The sequence below is a fragment of the Melanotaenia boesemani genome, chromosome 4 (genome assembly GCF_017639745.1).
Source record: "Melanotaenia boesemani isolate fMelBoe1 chromosome 4, fMelBoe1.pri, whole genome shotgun sequence".
Taxonomy (NCBI): domain Eukaryota; kingdom Metazoa; phylum Chordata; class Actinopteri; order Atheriniformes; family Melanotaeniidae; genus Melanotaenia; species Melanotaenia boesemani.
Genome location: NC_055685.1, coordinates 38,824,227 through 38,842,367, shown reverse-complemented (window position 1 = coordinate 38,842,367; position 18,141 = coordinate 38,824,227). Strand labels below are relative to the sequence as shown.

The 18,141-nt window shown below is 41.6% G+C and overlaps 1 protein-coding gene across 3 annotated transcripts in view; it reads left to right on the top strand.

Moving 5' to 3' along the window:
* LOC121638481 (microtubule-associated tumor suppressor 1 homolog) overlaps positions 1 to 18,141 on the top strand; it is a 79,242-nt gene that overhangs the window by 43,266 nt on the left and 17,835 nt on the right. For all 3 annotated transcript variants that reach the window (XM_041983310.1, XM_041983308.1, XM_041983309.1), the window contains exons 8-9: positions 16,788 to 16,897; positions 17,146 to 17,493. In XM_041983310.1, coding sequence (XP_041839244.1) covers positions 16,788 to 16,897; positions 17,146 to 17,493 — 458 coding nt within the window. The remainder of the gene's footprint in view (positions 1 to 16,787; positions 16,898 to 17,145; positions 17,494 to 18,141) is intronic.

The window sequence follows — 18,141 nt, the reverse complement described above, 5'->3', positions numbered from 1 at the left end:
GTCCAATCAGGAGCAGCCAAAGATCAACCAGTAAGCAGAAAGTTCTATGTGTGTGTGAAAAGAAGAAAAATAATGCTCCTCTATGGCTGGAATAAAGCCAAGAAGACGTTTCTGATGCACGGTGGCGCCACAAAGCAGCTGCAGACTGGTTTATACTGGGATTAAAAGCTGTTACAGACTGGTTAATACTGGGATTAAAAGCTGTTACAGACTGCTTTATACTGGGATTAAAAGCTGTTACAGACTGGTTAATACTGGGATTAAAAGCTGTTACAGACTGGTTTATACTGGGATTAAAAGCTGTTACAGACTGGTTTATACTGGGATTAAAAGCTGTTACAGACTGGTTTATACTGGGATTAAAAGCTGCTACAGACTGGTTTATACTGGGATTAAAAGCTGCTACAGACTGGTTTATACTGGGATTAAAAGCTGTTACAGACTGGTTTATACTGGGATTAAAAGCTGCTACAGACTGGTTTATACTGGGATTAAAAGCTGCTACAGACTGGTTTATACTGGGATTAAAAGCTGCTACAGACTGGTTTATACTGGGATTAAAAGCTGCTACAGACTGGTTTATACTGGGATTAAAAGCTGCTACAGACTTGTTTATACTGGGATTAAAAGCTGCTACAGACTTGTTTATACTGGGATTAAAAGATGCTACAGGCTGGTTTATACTGGGATTAAAAGCTGCTACAGACTGGTTTATACTGGGATTAAAAGCTGCTACAGACTGGTTTATACTGGGATTAAAAGCTGCTACAGACTGGTTTATACTGGGATTAAAAGCTGCTACAGACTGGTTTATACTGGGATTAAAAGCTGCTACAGACTGGTTTATACTGGGATTAAAAGATGCTACAGACTGGTTTATACTGGGATTAAAAGCTGTTACAGACTGGTTTATACTGGGATTAAAAGATGCTACAGACTGGTTTATACTGGGATTAAAAACTGTTACAGACTGGTTTATACTGGGATTAAAAGCTGTTACAGGCTGGTTTATACTGGGATTAAAAGCTGTTACAGACTGGTTTATACTGGGATTAAAAGCTGTTACAGACTGGTTTATGCTGGGATTAAAAGCTGTTACAGACTGGTTTATACTGGGATTAAAAGCTGTTACAGACTGGTTTATACTGGGATTAAAAGCCGTTACAGACTGGTTTATACTGGGATTAAAAGATGCTACAGACTGGTTTATACTGGGATTAAAAGCTGTTACAGACTGGTTTATACTGGGATTAAAAGCTGTTACAGGCTGGTTTATACTGGGATTAAAAGCTGCTACAGACTGGTTTATACTGGGATTAAAAGCTGCTACAGACTGGTTTATACTGGGATTAAAAGCTGTTACAGACTGGTTTATACTGGGATTAAAAGCTGTTACAGACTGGTTTATACTGGGATTAAAAGCTGTTACAGACTGGTTTATACTGGGATTAAAAGCTGCTACAGACTGGTTTATACTGGGATTAAAAGATGCTACAGACTGGTTTATACTGGGATTAAAAGCTGTTACAGACTGGTTTATACTGGGATTAAAAGATGCTACAGACTGGTTTATACTGGGATTAAAAGCTGTTACAGACTGGTTTATACTGGGATTAAAAGCTGTTACAGGCTGGTTTATACTGGGATTAAAAGCTGCTACAGACTGGTTTATACTGGGATTAAAAGCTGCTACAGACTGGTTTATACTGGGATTAAAAGCTGTTACAGACTGGTTTATACTGGGATTAAAAGCTGTTACAGACTGGTTTATACTGGGATTAAAAGCTGTTACAGACTGGTTTATACTGGGATTAAAAGCTGCTACAGACTGTTTATACTGGGATTAAAAGCTGCTACAGACTGGTTTATACTGGGATTAAAAGCTGCTACAGACTGGTTTATACTGGGATTAAAAGATGCTACAGGCTGGTTTATACTGGGATTAAAAGCTGCTACACACTGGTTTATACTGGGATTAAAAGCTGCTACAGACTGGTTTATACTGGGATTAAAAGCTGTTACAGGCTGGTTTATACTGGGATTAAAAGATGTTACAGACTGGTTTATACTGGGATTAAAAGATGCTACAGACTGGTTTATACTGGGATTAAAAGCTGTTACAGACTGGTTTATACTGGGATTAAAAGCTGTTACAGGCTGGTTTATACTGGGATTAAAAGCTGCTACAGACTGGTTTATACTGGGATTAAAAGCTGCTACAGACTGGTTTATACTGGGATTAAAAGCTGTTACAGACTGGTTTATACTGGGATTAAAAGCTGTTACAGACTGGTTTATACTGGGATTAAAAGCTGTTACAGACTGGTTTATACTGGGATTAAAAGCTGCTACAGACTGTTTATACTGGGATTAAAAGCTGCTACAGACTGGTTTATACTGGGATTAAAAGCTGCTACAGACTGGTTTATACTGGGATTAAAAGATGCTACAGGCTGGTTTATACTGGGATTAAAAGCTGCTACACACTGGTTTATACTGGGATTAAAAGCTGCTACAGACTGGTTTATACTGGGATTAAAAGCTGTTACAGGCTGGTTTATACTGGGATTAAAAGATGCTACAGACTGGTTTATACTGGGATTAAAAGCTGTTACAGACTGGTTTATACTGGGATTAAAAGCTGTTACAGACTGGTTTATACTGGGATTAAAAGCTGTTACAGACTGGTTTATACTGGGATTAAAAGCTGTTACAGACTGGTTTATACTGGGATTAAAAGATGCTACAGGCTGGTTTATACTGGGATTAAAAGCTGTTAAAGACTGGTTTATACTGGGATTAAAAGCTGTTACAGGCTGGTTTATACTGGGATTAAAAGCTGCTACAGACTGGTTTATACTGGGATTAAAAGATGCTACAGGCTGGTTTATACTGAGATCAAAAGATGCTACAGACTGGTTTATACTGGGATTAAAAGCTGTTACAGACTGGTTTATACTGGGATTAAAAGATGCTACAGACTGGTTTATACTGGGATTAAAAGCTGTTACAGACTGGTTTATACTGGGATTAAAAGATGCTACAGACTGGTTTATACTGGGATTAAAAGCTGTTACAGACTGGTTTATACTGGGATTAAAAGATGCTACAGGCTGGTTTATACTGAGATTAAAAGATGCTACAGGCTGGTTTATACTGAGATTAAAAGCTGCTACACGCTGGTTCATACTGGGATTAAAAGCTGCTACAGACTGGTTTATACTGGGATTAAAAGCTGCTACAGACTGGTTAATACTGGGATTAAAAGCTGTTACAGACTGGTTTATACTGGGATTAAAAGCTGTTACAGACTGGTTAATACTGGGATTAAAAGCTGTTACAGACTGGTTTATACTGGGATTAAAAGCTGTTACAGACTGGTTTATACTGGGATTAAAAGCTGTTACAGACTGGTTTATACTGGGATTAAAAGCTGTTACAGACTGGTTAATACTGGGATTAAAAGCTGTTACAGACTGGTTTATACTGGGATGAAAAGCTGTTACAGACTGGTTTATACTGGGATTAAAAGCTGTTACAGACTGGTTTATACTGGGATTAAAAGCTGTTACAGACTGGTTTATACTGGGATTAAAAGCTGCTACAGACTGGTTTATACTGGGATTAAAAGCTGCTACAGACTGGTTTATACTGGGATTAAAAGCTGTTACAGACTGGTTTATACTGGGATTAAAAGCTGCTACAGACTGGTTTATACTGGGATTAAAAGCTGCTACAGACTGGTTTATACTGGGATTAAAAGCTGCTACAGACTGGTTTATACTGGGATTAAAAGCTGCTACAGACTGGTTTATACTGGGATTAAAAGCTGCTACAGACTGGTTTATACTGGGATTAAAAGCTGCTACAGACTTGTTTATACTGGGATTAAAAGCTGCTACAGACTTGTTTATACTGGGATTAAAAGATGCTACAGGCTGGTTTATACTGGGATTAAAAGCTGCTACACACTGGTTTATACTGGGATTAAAAGCTGTTACAGACTGGTTTATACAGGGATTAAAAGCTGTTACAGGCTGGTTTATACTGGGATTGAAAGATGCTACAGACTTGTTTATACTGGGATTAAAAGCTGTTACAGACTGGTTTATACTGGGATTAAAAGCTGTTACAGACTGGTTTATACTGGGATTAAAAGCTGTTACAGGCTGGTTTATACTGGGATTAAAAGATGCTACAGGCTGGTTTATACTGGGATTAAAAGCTGTTACAGACTGGTTTATACTGAGATTAAAAGATGCTACAGGCTGGTTTATACTGAGATTAAAAGCTGCTACACGCTGGTTTATACTGGGATTAAAAGCTGCTACAGACTGGTTTATACTGGGATTAAAAGCTGTTACAGACTGGTTTATACTGGGATTAAAAGATGCTACAGACTGGTTTATACTGGGATTAAAAACTGTTACAGACTGGTTTATACTGGGATTAAAAGCTGTTACAGGCTGGTTTATACTGGGATTAAAAGCTGTTACAGACTGGTTTATACTGGGATTAAAAGCTGTTACAGACTGGTTTATACTGGGATTAAAAGCTGTTACAGACTGGTTTATACTGGGATTAAAAGATGCTACAGGCTGGTTTATACTGAGATCAAAAGATGCTACAGGCTGGTTTATACTGAGATTAAAAGCTGCTACACGCTGGTTTATACTGGGATTAAAAGATGCTACAGACTGGTTTATACTGGGATTAAAAGCTGTTACAGACTGGTTTATACTGGGATTAAAAGATGCTACAGACTGGTTTATACTGGGATTAAAAGCTGTTACAGACTGGTTTATACTGGGATTAAAAGATGCTACAGGCTGGTTTATACTGAGATTAAAAGATGCTACAGACTGGTTTATACTGGGATTAAAAGCTGTTAAAGACTGGTTTATACTGGGATTAAAAGCTGTTACAGGCTGGTTTATATTGGGATTAAAAGATGCTACAGACTGGTTTATACTGGGATTAAAAGCTGTTACAGACTGGTTTATACTGGGATTAAAAGCTGCTACAGACTGGTTTATACTGAGATTAAAAGCTGCTACATGCTGGTTCATACTGGGATTAAAAGATGCTACAGACTGGTTTATACTGGGATTAAAAGATGCTACAGGCTGGTTTATACTGGGATTAAAAGCTGTTAAAGACTGGTTTATACTGGGATTAAAAGCTGTTACAGGCTGGTTTATATTGGGATTAAAAGCTGTTACAGGCTGGTTTATACTGGGATTAAAAGATGCTACAGGCTGGTTTATACTGAGATTAAAAGATGCTACAGGCTGGTTTATACTGGGATTAAAAGCTGTTACAGGCTGGTTTATATTGGGATTAAAAGCTGTTACAGGCTGGTTTATACTGGGATTAAAAGTTGCTACAGACTGGTTTATACTGAGATTAAAAACTGCTACACGCTGGTTTATACTGGGATTAAAAGCTGCTACAGACTGGTTTATACTGGGATTAAAAGCTGTTACAGACTGGTTTATACTGGGATTAAAAGATGCTACAGACTGGTTTATACTGGGATTAAAAGCTGTTACAGACTGGTTTATACTGGGATTAAAAGATGCTACAGGCTGGTTTATACTGGGATTAAAAGCTGTTAAAGAATGGTTTATACTGGGATTAAAAGCTGTTACAGGCTGGTTTATACTGGGATTAAAAGCTGCTACAGACTGGTTTATACTGGGATTAAAAGCTGCTACAGACTGGTTTATACTGGGATTAAAAGATGCTACAGGCTGGTTCATACTGGGATTAAAAGCTGCTACAGACTGGTTTATACTGGGATTAAAAGCTGTTACAGACTGGTTTATACTGGGATTAAAGGCTGCTACAGACTGGTTTATACTGGGATTAAAAGCTGCTACAGACTGGTTTATACTGGGATCAAAGCTGTTACAGACTGGTTTATACTGGGATTAAAAGCTGCTACAGACTTGTTTATACTGGGATTAAAAGCTGCTACAGACTGGTTTATACTGGGATTAAAAGCTGCTACAGACTGGTTCATACTGGGATTAAAAGCTGCTACAGACTGGTTTATACTGGGATTAAAAGCTGTTACAGACTGGTTTATACTGGGATTAAAAGCTGTTACAGGCTGGTTTATACTGGGATTAAAAGCTTCTACAGACTGGTTTATACTGGGATTAAAAGCTGCTATAGACTGGTTTATACTGGGATTAAAAGCTGCTACAGACTGGTTTATACTGGGATTAAAAGCTGTTACAGGCTGGTTTATACTGGGATTAAAAGCTGCTACACACTGGTTTATACTGGGATTAAAAGCTGTTACAGACTGGTTTATACTGGGATTAAAAGATGCTACAGGCTGGTTCATACTGGGATTAAAAGCTGCTACAGACTGGTTTATACTGGGATTAAAAGCTGTTACAGACTGGTTTTTACTGGGATTAAAGGCTGCTACAGACTGGTTTATACTGGGATTAAAAGCTGCTACAGGCTGGTTTATACTGGGATTAAATCTGCTACAGACTGGTTTATACTGGGATTAAAAGCTGCTACAGACTGGTTTATACTGGGATTAAAAGCTGCTACAGACTGGTTTATACTAGGATTAAAAGCTGCTACAGACTGGTTCATACTGGGATTAAAAGCTGCTACAGACTGGTTTATACTGGGATTAAAAGCTGTTACAGACTGGTTTATACTGGGATTAAAGGCTGCTACAGACTGGTTTATACTGGGATTAAAGCTGCTACAGACTGGTTTATACTGGGATTAAAAGCTGCTACACACTGGTTTATACTGGGATTAAAAGCTGCTACAGACTGGTTTATACTGGGATTAAAAACTGCTACAGACTGGTTTATACTGGGATTAAAAGCTGCTACAGACTGGTTTATACTGGGATTAAAAGCTGCTACAGACTGGTTTATACTGGGATTAAAAGCTGCTACAGACTGGTTTATACTGGGATTAAAGCTGCTACAGACTGGTTTATACTGGGATTAAAAGCTGCTACACACTGGTTTATACTGGGATTAAAAGCTGCTACAGACTGGTTTATACTGGGATTAAAAGCTGCTACAGACTGGTTTATACTGGGATTAAAAGCTGTTACAGACTGGTTTATACTGGGATTAAAAGCTGCTACAGACTGGTTTATACTGGGATTAAAGCTGCTACAGACTGGTTTATACTGGGATTAAAAGCTGCTACACACTGGTTTATACTGGGATTAAAAGCTGCTACAGACTGGTTTATACTGGGATTAAAAACTGCTACAGACTGGTTTATACTGGGATTAAAAGCTGCTACAGACTGGTTTATACTGGGATTAAAGCTGCTACAGACTGGTTTATACTGGGATTAAAAGCTGCTACACACTGGTTTATACTGGGATTAAAAGCTGCTACAGACTGGTTTATACTGGGATTAAAAGCTGCTACAGACTGGTTTATACTGGGATTAAAAGCTGTTACAGACTGGTTTATACTGGGATTAAAAGCTGCTACAGACTGGTTTATACTGGGATTAAAAGCTGCTACAGACTGGTTTATACTGGGATTAAAAGCTGCTACAGACTGGTTTATACTGGGATTAAAAGCTGCTACAGACTGGTTTATACTGGGATTAAAAGCTGCTACACACTGGTTTATACTGGGATTAAAACCTGCTACAGACTGGTTTATACTGGGATTAAAAGCTGTTACAGACTGGTTTATGTTAGATAAAACTAGGTATGACGAATAAATAACAGAAATGTCCTGGAGTTTTAAGGGTTAAAAGACCTTTTAAACGAGTGTTTTATGTGATTTTTCGACATTTGTAGTGTTAAATTAATTAATGTTGTGATTATGTTAAACAATAATCGCACCAAGAAACTCTTATTGATGAGTTCAGGTTGTGTTAATGACAAAGTGTGAGAAAGTCTTTGAGGAAGCTTCTGTTCAAAAAGTTAATTCCTCCACTTGTTTTAAAATTTCCTCCAAACAGTCTGGACTTTGAATGGATGGGTTTAAAACAAAGGCGTCTTTTCAATGTGACACCTGCCTCGGGCAGATGAGGAGCCAGAGTGTGTGTGTGTGTGTGTGTGTGTGTTAACATGATTTATCTGCAGCTCTTTCTCTGGTTTAAATGGAGGGAAGAGGAGAGCTCAGAGAATCAGGAAGGAGGGAGGGAGCGAGGGAACAGCAGAGGGAGATTATTCAGACCCCGCCTCCTCCCCTCCCCCCTGCAGCATCCCTCCCCCTGCATGTGTGTGTGAGCTCTGTGGGACACATCATGGTGTGTTTGTTCATGCAGCAGCTCAGACGGACGACTGCTCGTCAGTGGCGATGAGGACTTTGTCTCCTCCCTCCCTCCTCACACTCACTCCTCATCTTTCGCCACCTCCATCGCTTTCTCACCTTCTGCTGTTGGCTGTTTCTCCACCTGGACGACAGTGAAGCACGCGGCTATTTTTGGCGCCATTTTCTCCTCTTCTTCTATTGGTGTCACCGCGGCAACGAGCTGCTCTTCGGTTTGGATGTTTTCAGCTTCGATTCGATGAAGGATTAACGGATTCCCTTTTTTCTCTCGGCCTTTTCAGCCCTTTGTGGACACAGCGAAGGTTTTGCTTTTAAAAATTTTAAATTTTAAATTAAAAATTTGACTTTAATTAAATTAAAGCTGAATCTTCTACTTTTTGTGGAATCAGAGAAGAAAAGAGTGTGTTTCCTTCATCTGTAGATCCAGTTTTTATGAGGACAGTAAAAACTGGAAACTTGGACCAGAAGAACTAAAACTGGGTCAGCTCAGGACTCGCTGAGGCCTTGACAGAGCAGGAAAAACAGCGATCTGTTGATCTGAAAGCAAGTCTCAGAGACGATGTTATGGTCTCCCAGACTATCGCTGTCCAACTTCCACGTGAAGCTGACAGCTAAAGGACTTTTCCGAAACCTTCAGCTCCTGTCGGGATGCAGGAAGAACACGGTGGTCTTCCACGCAGGTCTGGATCTGTCCTTCATGTCACATCACCCTCCATCCTTCCACCCATCACATCCTCAGTAGCTGCTGTTAGATGCCTCAGAGAAACGGGTGACCTTGTCTGTCCCAGCATCCTCCTCTTCCTCCTCATGCTCTGAGAGTGAAGGCCTGAAACGGAGGCGAAGCACCTTCGTACGTGCACGCATGGCTGGGTGGGGCTGACGTGAGCAGCTGCCACACCCAAAGCAGCTACTCCAGTCATTTTGGTTTAGCGTTGGACACGCTACCTTCAAAATTATATCTGAAAGATAAAATGGCGTCACGTGGTTTGTTTAAAAGAAAAAAAAAACTTTATTTAATGAAATTCTTCTGTTTCCTCCGTCTGATGGCTGAAGTTGCCTTTTAATGGTCTGTCAGCCTTTTCTTCTTAGCTCAGTCACAGGATGCCAAACCTGACTCTAAATCAGCCTCAGAGGCCTTTCACTCTTCCTCACCTCCTCCTCTTCCTCCTCCCTCTGCTCCTCTGCATCAGCAGCCATTGTTGCCTCTGCCTCTCCTCCTCTGTGGAAGCTTTTCATGGATGTGCAGGGTTACAATAGGAGCTGTTGGTGTGTATGTGTGTGTGTGGACTTTTCATGCACGAGTGCTTGAGCGGTGGCGTGATGAATATCCACGGCTGCTGGCTGCTGTTGGCTCTGATGCCCACGCCTGGAGGGGCGCCGACCACGTGACTCGCACACAGACCAGAAATAGCCGAGGACGAGTCTGGTTTTACCGATTCAGGCTCGCATCTTTGAGGTCAGGGTTCTGGTGTGCTCAGAGCATCTTTCTGATCCTACATGAGGAGAAAAAACAAGAACTGAGAGGTTGTTGGTGGAAATAAAGCCTCATTCAGAGGTTGTTGTCTGTACACAGAACCATCAGTTTCTCTTCATGGCTTGAATCTGGCAGGATAAATCTAAAAACATAACATAGCCATGGTTATCGCCCCTACTTTCTTCCTGGTTTATTTGGCTCTGATTGGCTGTTAGTCATTGATGACCCTAAACAAGCAGAGGATCATTCAAGCTTTCACTCTGCCCCAGATCTGCATCATTTTTCTGTTTGGCTATTTAGTGGAAAAATGGGGTTAAAATCTTAATGGGCTTTAGGCTCAGCAGCCATGTCAGGCAGACTGTTTTTCAAGGAATCTGACAGGTTGTGTTAAACAAATAACGGCAAATTCTAAGCTAAAGGAGATGGAGCCTCTTGTCTCTGTGACAGAAAAACTACACTTACACTACACACTACACAGCTGGACGACCTCATCACAGCAACTGTTCAGTAGACTTCAACATGTGGAAGTGATGTTCCTGCAAGCAAAGTCTACCTTATAAAAACTTTATGTAGAAGCTTTTAATCCCAGTCGGCATCATGATGTTTCTCATCTGTCAGATTGGGAGGTAAAATGATGTTCTTGGCTTTATTCCAGCCATAGAGGAGCATTATTTTTCTTCTTTTCACACACACACAGAACTTTCTGCTCACTGGTTGATCTTTGGCTGCTCCTGATTGGACGTTACCGTCAATCTAAGCTCTCTGATTGGTGGAAAGTCTGACAGGAAGTGTCTTCATCGTCATGTCCAGGTCTAAATAGAGGTCTCTTAGCAACATAGTAGTGATGGTGATGTTTTTATGGTGAAATGTGATAAATAAAGCTGTTATCATGGATCATTGTGGATTTACCAGATAGAGTCTCTGAATAAAACTACATTTAGTGGCTGGATTGTAAACCTCCTGGACGGGATAGAAATATCGGAAAAACTTCCGTAGATCAGCTAAAGGGTAAAATATCCATCACATTTACCCCTCAGAGCTACACACCACCGCTCCTGGTGGAGGAGGAGGTGGAGCTCAGGGAGACCTGATGGAGGTTTAAAGTTTAACTACAATTTGCAGTTTAAATGACTAGATGCTTCTACAACACACTGGTCCTTTAACTCCTACAGCGATTAACCTGCCTCTTGGTTGGATTTTTAATGTTTGCACTAGAAAACAGCGTCAGCAACCCTGACCTCAACATCCATCAAGGTCAAGGTCAAATTGGTTTATATATCCTCTTTCCCACCACTCATGCTGCCCAAAGTGCTTCACCAACTAAAATAAACACAATGTTTGACAGTCTTGTAAGAAACAATGAAAATACTTCAAGATCTTTGTCATTATGTAATCATAACGACATCATGAGGAATCAATACAATAGAATAATTTAAAATGACTAAAAACAATTAAATGTTTAGAAGTGAGTCTTCAGTAGAGATCTAAAAAGATCTTTGAGCGGTTCACACTGGCGCTGCTTGGTCCGCTTTAAGCAAACCCTGGTCCACTTCCACAGAAAGTCTGGTTCATTTGAAGCAGTATGAACGCGCGTTCGGACTCTGGTGTGATTGAGAACCGCGGGTCTGCCTGCAGGTGATGGTTGGAAAGCAAACGGAGCAACAAGAGGAAGACGATGGCTTGCTGGACGGGCAATGGACCGATTAATGTAGACGCCGATCTTTGGAATATGGTTTTTCAGAAGTGCTTGTAGAGATCTGATGTCGGATCATTACAGTAATCTGATTACTCCCAGATGATTTGATGCTCATGTAAACTGGCTCAGTGTTTTATAAAAAAAAAGTTATGAGAATGTTTAAATATGCAAGAAAAACTAGTGTTACATAAATATCAGTAAATGAAGCCATACTGAATCAGATTTAATCGAACTGATTGAGGAAATGATGGATCCCCAACCCGATGTGAGCTCTGACTGCAGACTGAAGTTTAAATGTGTGCGTGTCATTTATCAGAGTCTAAACAAAAAAAAAGACGATTCACTTCCAGGTTTTTGGATGATTGCTGTATTTTTCTGTAGTTTGGATGAACGTGTTTATCTGGGATGCACCTCAGGTTGATAAAACAAGAGAAGCTGAAGCGTTTTACTCCAGTTTGGCTCAAACGTCTCCAGCCTCATCAGGCCGCCCAGCTGACTCTGGAGCTGAAAACGTTTCCATGTGGATTTACCTGAACCAGAGATGGGGACTCGAGTTTGCGACTCGGACTCGAGTCGCACTTAAGTCGCACCTAAATTGACTTCAGACTCGACTCGGACTCGCGGCTTGGGACTCGTGAACAATCTTTATTTTCTGGGCGTATTTTCATTGGCAAAATTGAAATGTCAGAGAAGCTTAATATCATTTCCTCCTTTTGCCACATGGTAACCATGGTAACCAGATGATACAACCCCAGGTGCGCGGCTTGCAGCCCCGCGCATTGATACTTTGTTCAAATGACACTATGGCGACCGACAGAGCAGATGCTGGCGCTGCCGCAGCAGTACCGTTCATTATTACGTTTGGCTTTAAAAACTTCAAACAAGAGAACAATAAAAGAAGCGCCGACTGCAAAGTCTGCAATACAAAGATTAAAGATGCAGGGTCAACCACATCTAATTTCATCAGGCACCTAAAAACTCACCCGGACAGGTGGGTCACGTTAGCCTATATGCACGGTTAGCAAACATGTTTAGTACAGCTGCAGCTATGTTTAGCTTACCAGTTTCGTAACTGAACATTTGAATGCATCAGTGAATGTCAGTTTGCTTGTCACACTAATTTGAACGGAGCAACGTTAACGTGGCGTTTATTATCATTAGTTTATCGTTACTGGAATATTAATTGTTTTCTGGTACTTTAGTCTGTCATTTTTAGCATTCCTCTTAATATTAAGAAATAGAATACATTTTCCTTTTAAAGGAAATCATTCATTGTGTGTTTTCATTTATATTGCACTGCAGTACTCTTTTAAAGTGATCATATAACAACTAATCAGTACTGATATTTTATGAAAGTAGATGAAGGAGGGATAATAATACAGTTGATGCTTTAAATATATAAAATATAGCTGGACAGCGTTCTTATTTCTTAGTTGACCGAATAGCAGCAGATAAGAAGGTTCATTAAAAAAGAAAAGACATGGGAAATTATTTTATCGAGACTTGAGACTTGACTTGGACTCGTGACCAAAGACTTGAGACTTGATCAAGTCTTACCCCCCAAAGACTTCAGACTTGACTTGGACTTGCAAAAAATGACTTGTGAACATCTCTGACCTGAACCTCTTCCAAATTTCAGCCTGGACATGGATCTGGATCTATGAACCAACGTTTCTCGTCAGCTCATCCAGAAATCGGCTCGCGCTCTGAACTGGCCTCCCTGCTGCTCCATCTGAGCTCTGCAGCACGTGCTTGGCTACTGTGTTTCTGGGTCTCAGCGCCACAGACCCACTTCCCTGCTGCCGCCTGCCATCACCCTGAAATGTAGGTTAGAGCAGGCTTTAGTCGCCACGCGTACGGCTCGTGCACGCTGCAGAGGTTCAGCTGAGGCTGGCCACTCACGCGGACGTTAATCTGATGTGGAGCAGATGCGCGCGCTAGCTGCATGAATAGCATCCAGCAGAAGATTCCAGCTGCAGGATTTTTGACTGATTATAAAACTAGGCAGAGATGTTCTCTGTGGAGACGAGGTCAGGTTATCTTTTGGACACGATGCATCAGTAACAGCTGTTTAAGAGGTTTGCATCAGCTGAAGCTCGCGAGGATTTTCCAACTTAGTTTGTGTTTCTAAAGCTGTGCATCTTCATTGGTCTCACGATTTGATTCCATGATGCATGACTGTGTTGCACAATTTTCTTTATTGCTGCACATCGTCACTTTCTTCTTCAATAAATTCAAGCACTGAGATGCTTTGAACTCCCTGAATGTCAGATACTGACAAACATCATTAACATGTAAACAATGATTTATTTTTGTCTTCTTTACTGAACGTATTTGTTCCATTGCCGGAAAATCCAGAAACATCATACTGTGACGTTCTGTTACCAAAAGTAGAGATTTCTTTCAGTAAAACAGTGTTTTGTCCCTTCAGATTTTCCGTAGTCGGTCCAGACAGAATATGGAAGTTAAGAAGAAGCTTTATATCTCTCCTTTATGGCCAGAAAACATTAGCCTGTAAGTATTCTAGTTGTAGTTGAACACAGAAATTTTTGTTGAGGTAAACATTTGCTGATAAACTTGTTTTAGTCCATGCTAACGGCTAGCTTGCCAATTGTATTTTCCATAGATGTTAGCTTTAAGCTAACTTATCGGTTTTTATAACTTTTTGTGGGATTTCACGGAGACAATTAATGTATTTCCAAAGAGATACTGATTTACTGTATGTTTACTTAAGAAAAATGGAGAACTAAGCAAAGGTTTCGAAACGGATTCAGACTCGGATCTTTCTTGGGAGACTGTTATCCATCTTCCCATCCAGTTGCTTTCATCTCTCATCAGCCAGGAGTAAAAATGTGGTTGCTAGGAAACCACATGATCTGGCTGAAAGCAAGCAGGTCAGAAACAGGACACGTTTACCTCCTGCTCTGCATGCTTGTTTCCACGGTAACGGGCGTGTGTAGGAGGTGTTTTCTGCTCCTGTGGTCTGTTTCTGCTTCATCATGTGAGACGGACCCTTTCCAACATGTAGAACCTCCATCTGCTTCTCGTGTTTATAAAATCCTAGTTTCACCGTTCGAGTCCCAGAATCCAGCAGGTGGAGGTTTGGACCGCCTGCGGTGACGTGGCCTCTCGTGCCCCCGCTCTGCTGGTACACTTTCCCTCCTGTAAACACAGATCCAGAGTAATCCAGCAGTAATCGTCCTCAGGGTTGGTGTTTAAACCTGACATGGCTGCACCGTAATCTGCCAGTTTTTTCTGTTTGCGGAGGATTTGAGTCTCTGAGTGTTAATGTGGCAGCTTATTAAAGACAAACCCACAACAAGCTGTGATCTGCTTAAGGCCCGATGCTGCAGGGTGATGGTAGCAACCAGGTTTCAGCCTGTTGGAGAGCTTGGGGGGAAGTCTGACACGAGCAGGAATGTCGGGTTAATCTCTGCACGTACATTTAATTACGTTTTATATAAAGTTTTGTTTATTGTGGAAGCAGAAAATGGAGTTATCCAGGCTTTTTGTCTTTTTTTTCATCTGATTTTACATCAAGTACAGCAAAGAAATGGAAATAGCACATGACATGAAGCCTTCATCCCTCCTCTTCCTCCTCATCCCCAGCTTCCTCCTCTGCACTGGTTTCCCCTGAAATACATAAAACACACAGCGGACCTTCCCACCGGTCAGGAAGCAGCTTAATTCGTTTTCAGAATAAATGGATTAAATTAAATGAAAATGTGCTGGTCCGCCTTCAGCTGGGTCACATGGTTCCTCGTGATGTCATGCAGGTGATCTGACCCGAGCAGATCCTCCTGACGCAGCAGGAAGTGTCCTCTGTGTGTTTCCTCTGTACAGCGAATAGCATGCTAACCGTCTGGTTTCTCTCTCAGTCTGGGCTCAGCAGCTCTGCATGCCAGCCTGGCAGCCTCCAGGTACACACCGCCGTCACACACACACACACACACACCGAACGGCTCCTTAAAGCAGGACACACTCCTCACACACACTCACCCCTCACACACACTCATCTCACATACACTTATCTCACACACAGAACGGCATGTTATAGCAGGTCACACTCTTCTCACACACACACTCATCAGGCAGAAACTTTCTCCGTTAAACTGATTTGCATCATGTAAACGTCTTAGTCTGATTACTGAGAACATCACTGCTGCTCTTCATGTTTACCGTGTAACCAGCGTTCCTTGCTGAGCCGGTTTCACAGAAAAGGAAATAATCCTGTCGGGTCTGAATATTTTCCACTTGCTGGTGTTCAGAATGAAAGTTTTCAGTTTTTTTAATTTATTTTTTCATGTGCTGATGGATTCATTGTTTAAAAAAAAGGAAGTGAAGTATCCTTCTTACATCTTCCCACCAGTACGTTTACTACAACATAAAACAGAAAATTAATCAAGAATCAGGTTTTAATTAAAACACAGAAACGGGGCTGAAATCTCTGAACTCGACCTTGGTCTTCTGTACAGGCTCCTTGTGTTCCACTGATGTGTTTTTATTGTTGTTATGAAGCCGAGCTGCACACAGGAAGTGATTTCTGTTGGTTTTTGTTGGTTTCTGTTAGTTTTTGTTGGTTTGGTGCCTCTTCCAGATGATTTTCTCCTCCTGCTGCCACTAAAGTGTTGTTGTTCTGCTCGGTGTTTGCCACCAGGGGGCGGTGTCTCCCAGCCTCTGGGCCAAGCACCAGCACAGATTTACACAACACACACCTCGCTGAGTTCGCAAAATATACACTCGATAGTTATTTATTTATTTTGGGTTTGAGTGGAGTTTTAAATGTTAATATTTAGTCTCACCCCACAGAAAGAATCACAAACCACACGAGTACCGGTCCTGCAGAGTTGGAGGTTTTTACACCTCACATGTGATTCTCCAGGAATCCTGAGTGTGTGCGCCTCATCAAACATCTTTCAGGTCATAACATTATTCATACGTGCAGATATCAGCAGTTTCGTGTTTCCAGTCAGGGAGAATCTGGACGACGAGGAGCTGACTGGAGGAGGAGGAGGAGGAGAGCTGATGTGTCTCTAATTGCTTTGCTCTAGTAATGCACTCCTTAATGTACACTCAGGACACACACACACACACACACACCAAGTGGCCATCATTACCTCACATTCCCATGATGCATCTGTCTCATCCTGGAGCAGTGGGTAGGGCGTATTCTCCTGGACCAGATGCGTGTTTTTCTGTGTTTGATGTGGAGGATGAAGGAGCGTTTGTAGGTTGGGAGTGCACGTTGTGCTGCAGTGTGTGTGCGTGGACATCATGTTGAATGTTGCACCTGCCGGCCACACACTCAGAGGTCGCCGCTGTCTTGCAGTGGAGAAAAGCAAACCCCGGGAGGCGGCGGTGAGACCGGGGACCACCAGCGGCGGCTCCCAGATCGCAGCGTCTGCAGCAGGAAACCAGCAGCTTCCTCCACCAGAACCAGTACGTCCTCCTCTTTACGTTCCTCAGCTCAGACATGGAGGAAACTTCTGTAGACTCTTACTGAACAGCATCTGATGATGTAAAGGATTTAAAAATGAAGGAGTTTCCTTTTTACTGAGCTGGGTCAGTCTAAAGAAATTTACTCACTAAATTAACTTTTGTTAAAGTGAAATGAAATTTTATCCCCCAAACGTAGGATTTTTTTCTGTTTGTGGTCCAACGTGGGGTTTTTCTGTTCGTATGATCAGGTTCCAGATGAGGTGAATGCAAACACGCCGGCGACGCCAGCTCTCCCAGCTCCTCCCACTGAAGCTGCCTCCACCACATCAGGCTCTGCTGGACCTGCTGGGCATGGGTTCAAAGCAAGAACTGGGTCACGGTCCAGCCCTAAAACTGGACCCCGCCTTCAGAACTCATCCAGACCCGGAGCAGGCGGGGCTACAGTGGCGGAGGGGTCGACCACAGCCAAACAGAACCTGAACAAAGAGCAGGCAGAGAGGAAGAAGCAGGCCATCAGTCAGCTGAAGAAGCTGCTCCTGCAGGGCAATCGGAGGGTGGAGGCCCTGGCTACAGTCATCCAGCATCTCTTCTCTGAGGTACTCTCCTCTCGTTTCTCTGTATGTGAGCTAAAGACCTAAATCCAAAAAAGTTGGGACTTTGTGCAAAATGTAAATAAAAGCAGAATCCCTTAAACCCATCTTTTCTTCCCAGTAGAAGATAAACAACATCTCAGATGTTGAAACTGAGACGTCTTAGCATCTGATGGAAAATACGAGTTTATAGTGAATCTGATTTATTTTATTTTATTTAGGACAATTCACATTAACAAACACTTTGTACATTTTTATCACATTGTGTAAATATGCCAGATTTAGCTGGAAGCTGCTTTCCATCCGTAGTCCTCAAATATGACAAACAAGAACAAACAGCTTTTACAATATATACACAACAATGGACATACAACACAAACCTCACCTGTGTGACACGACTAGTTGCTTTTGAGTCGTTTTTATTGGAAGATGTTCCAACTTCATGGATGTTCAGCACGGTGTAAAAAGTAGTTCCAGGGTGATGTTCAGCACGGTGTAAAAAGTAGTTCCAGGGTGATGTTCAGCACGGTGTAAAAAGTAGTTCCAGGGTGATGTTCAGCACGGTGTAAAAAGTAGTTCCAGGGTGATGTTCAGCACGGTGTAAAAAGTAGTTCCAGGGTGATGTTTAGCATGGTGTAAAAAGTAGTTCCAGGG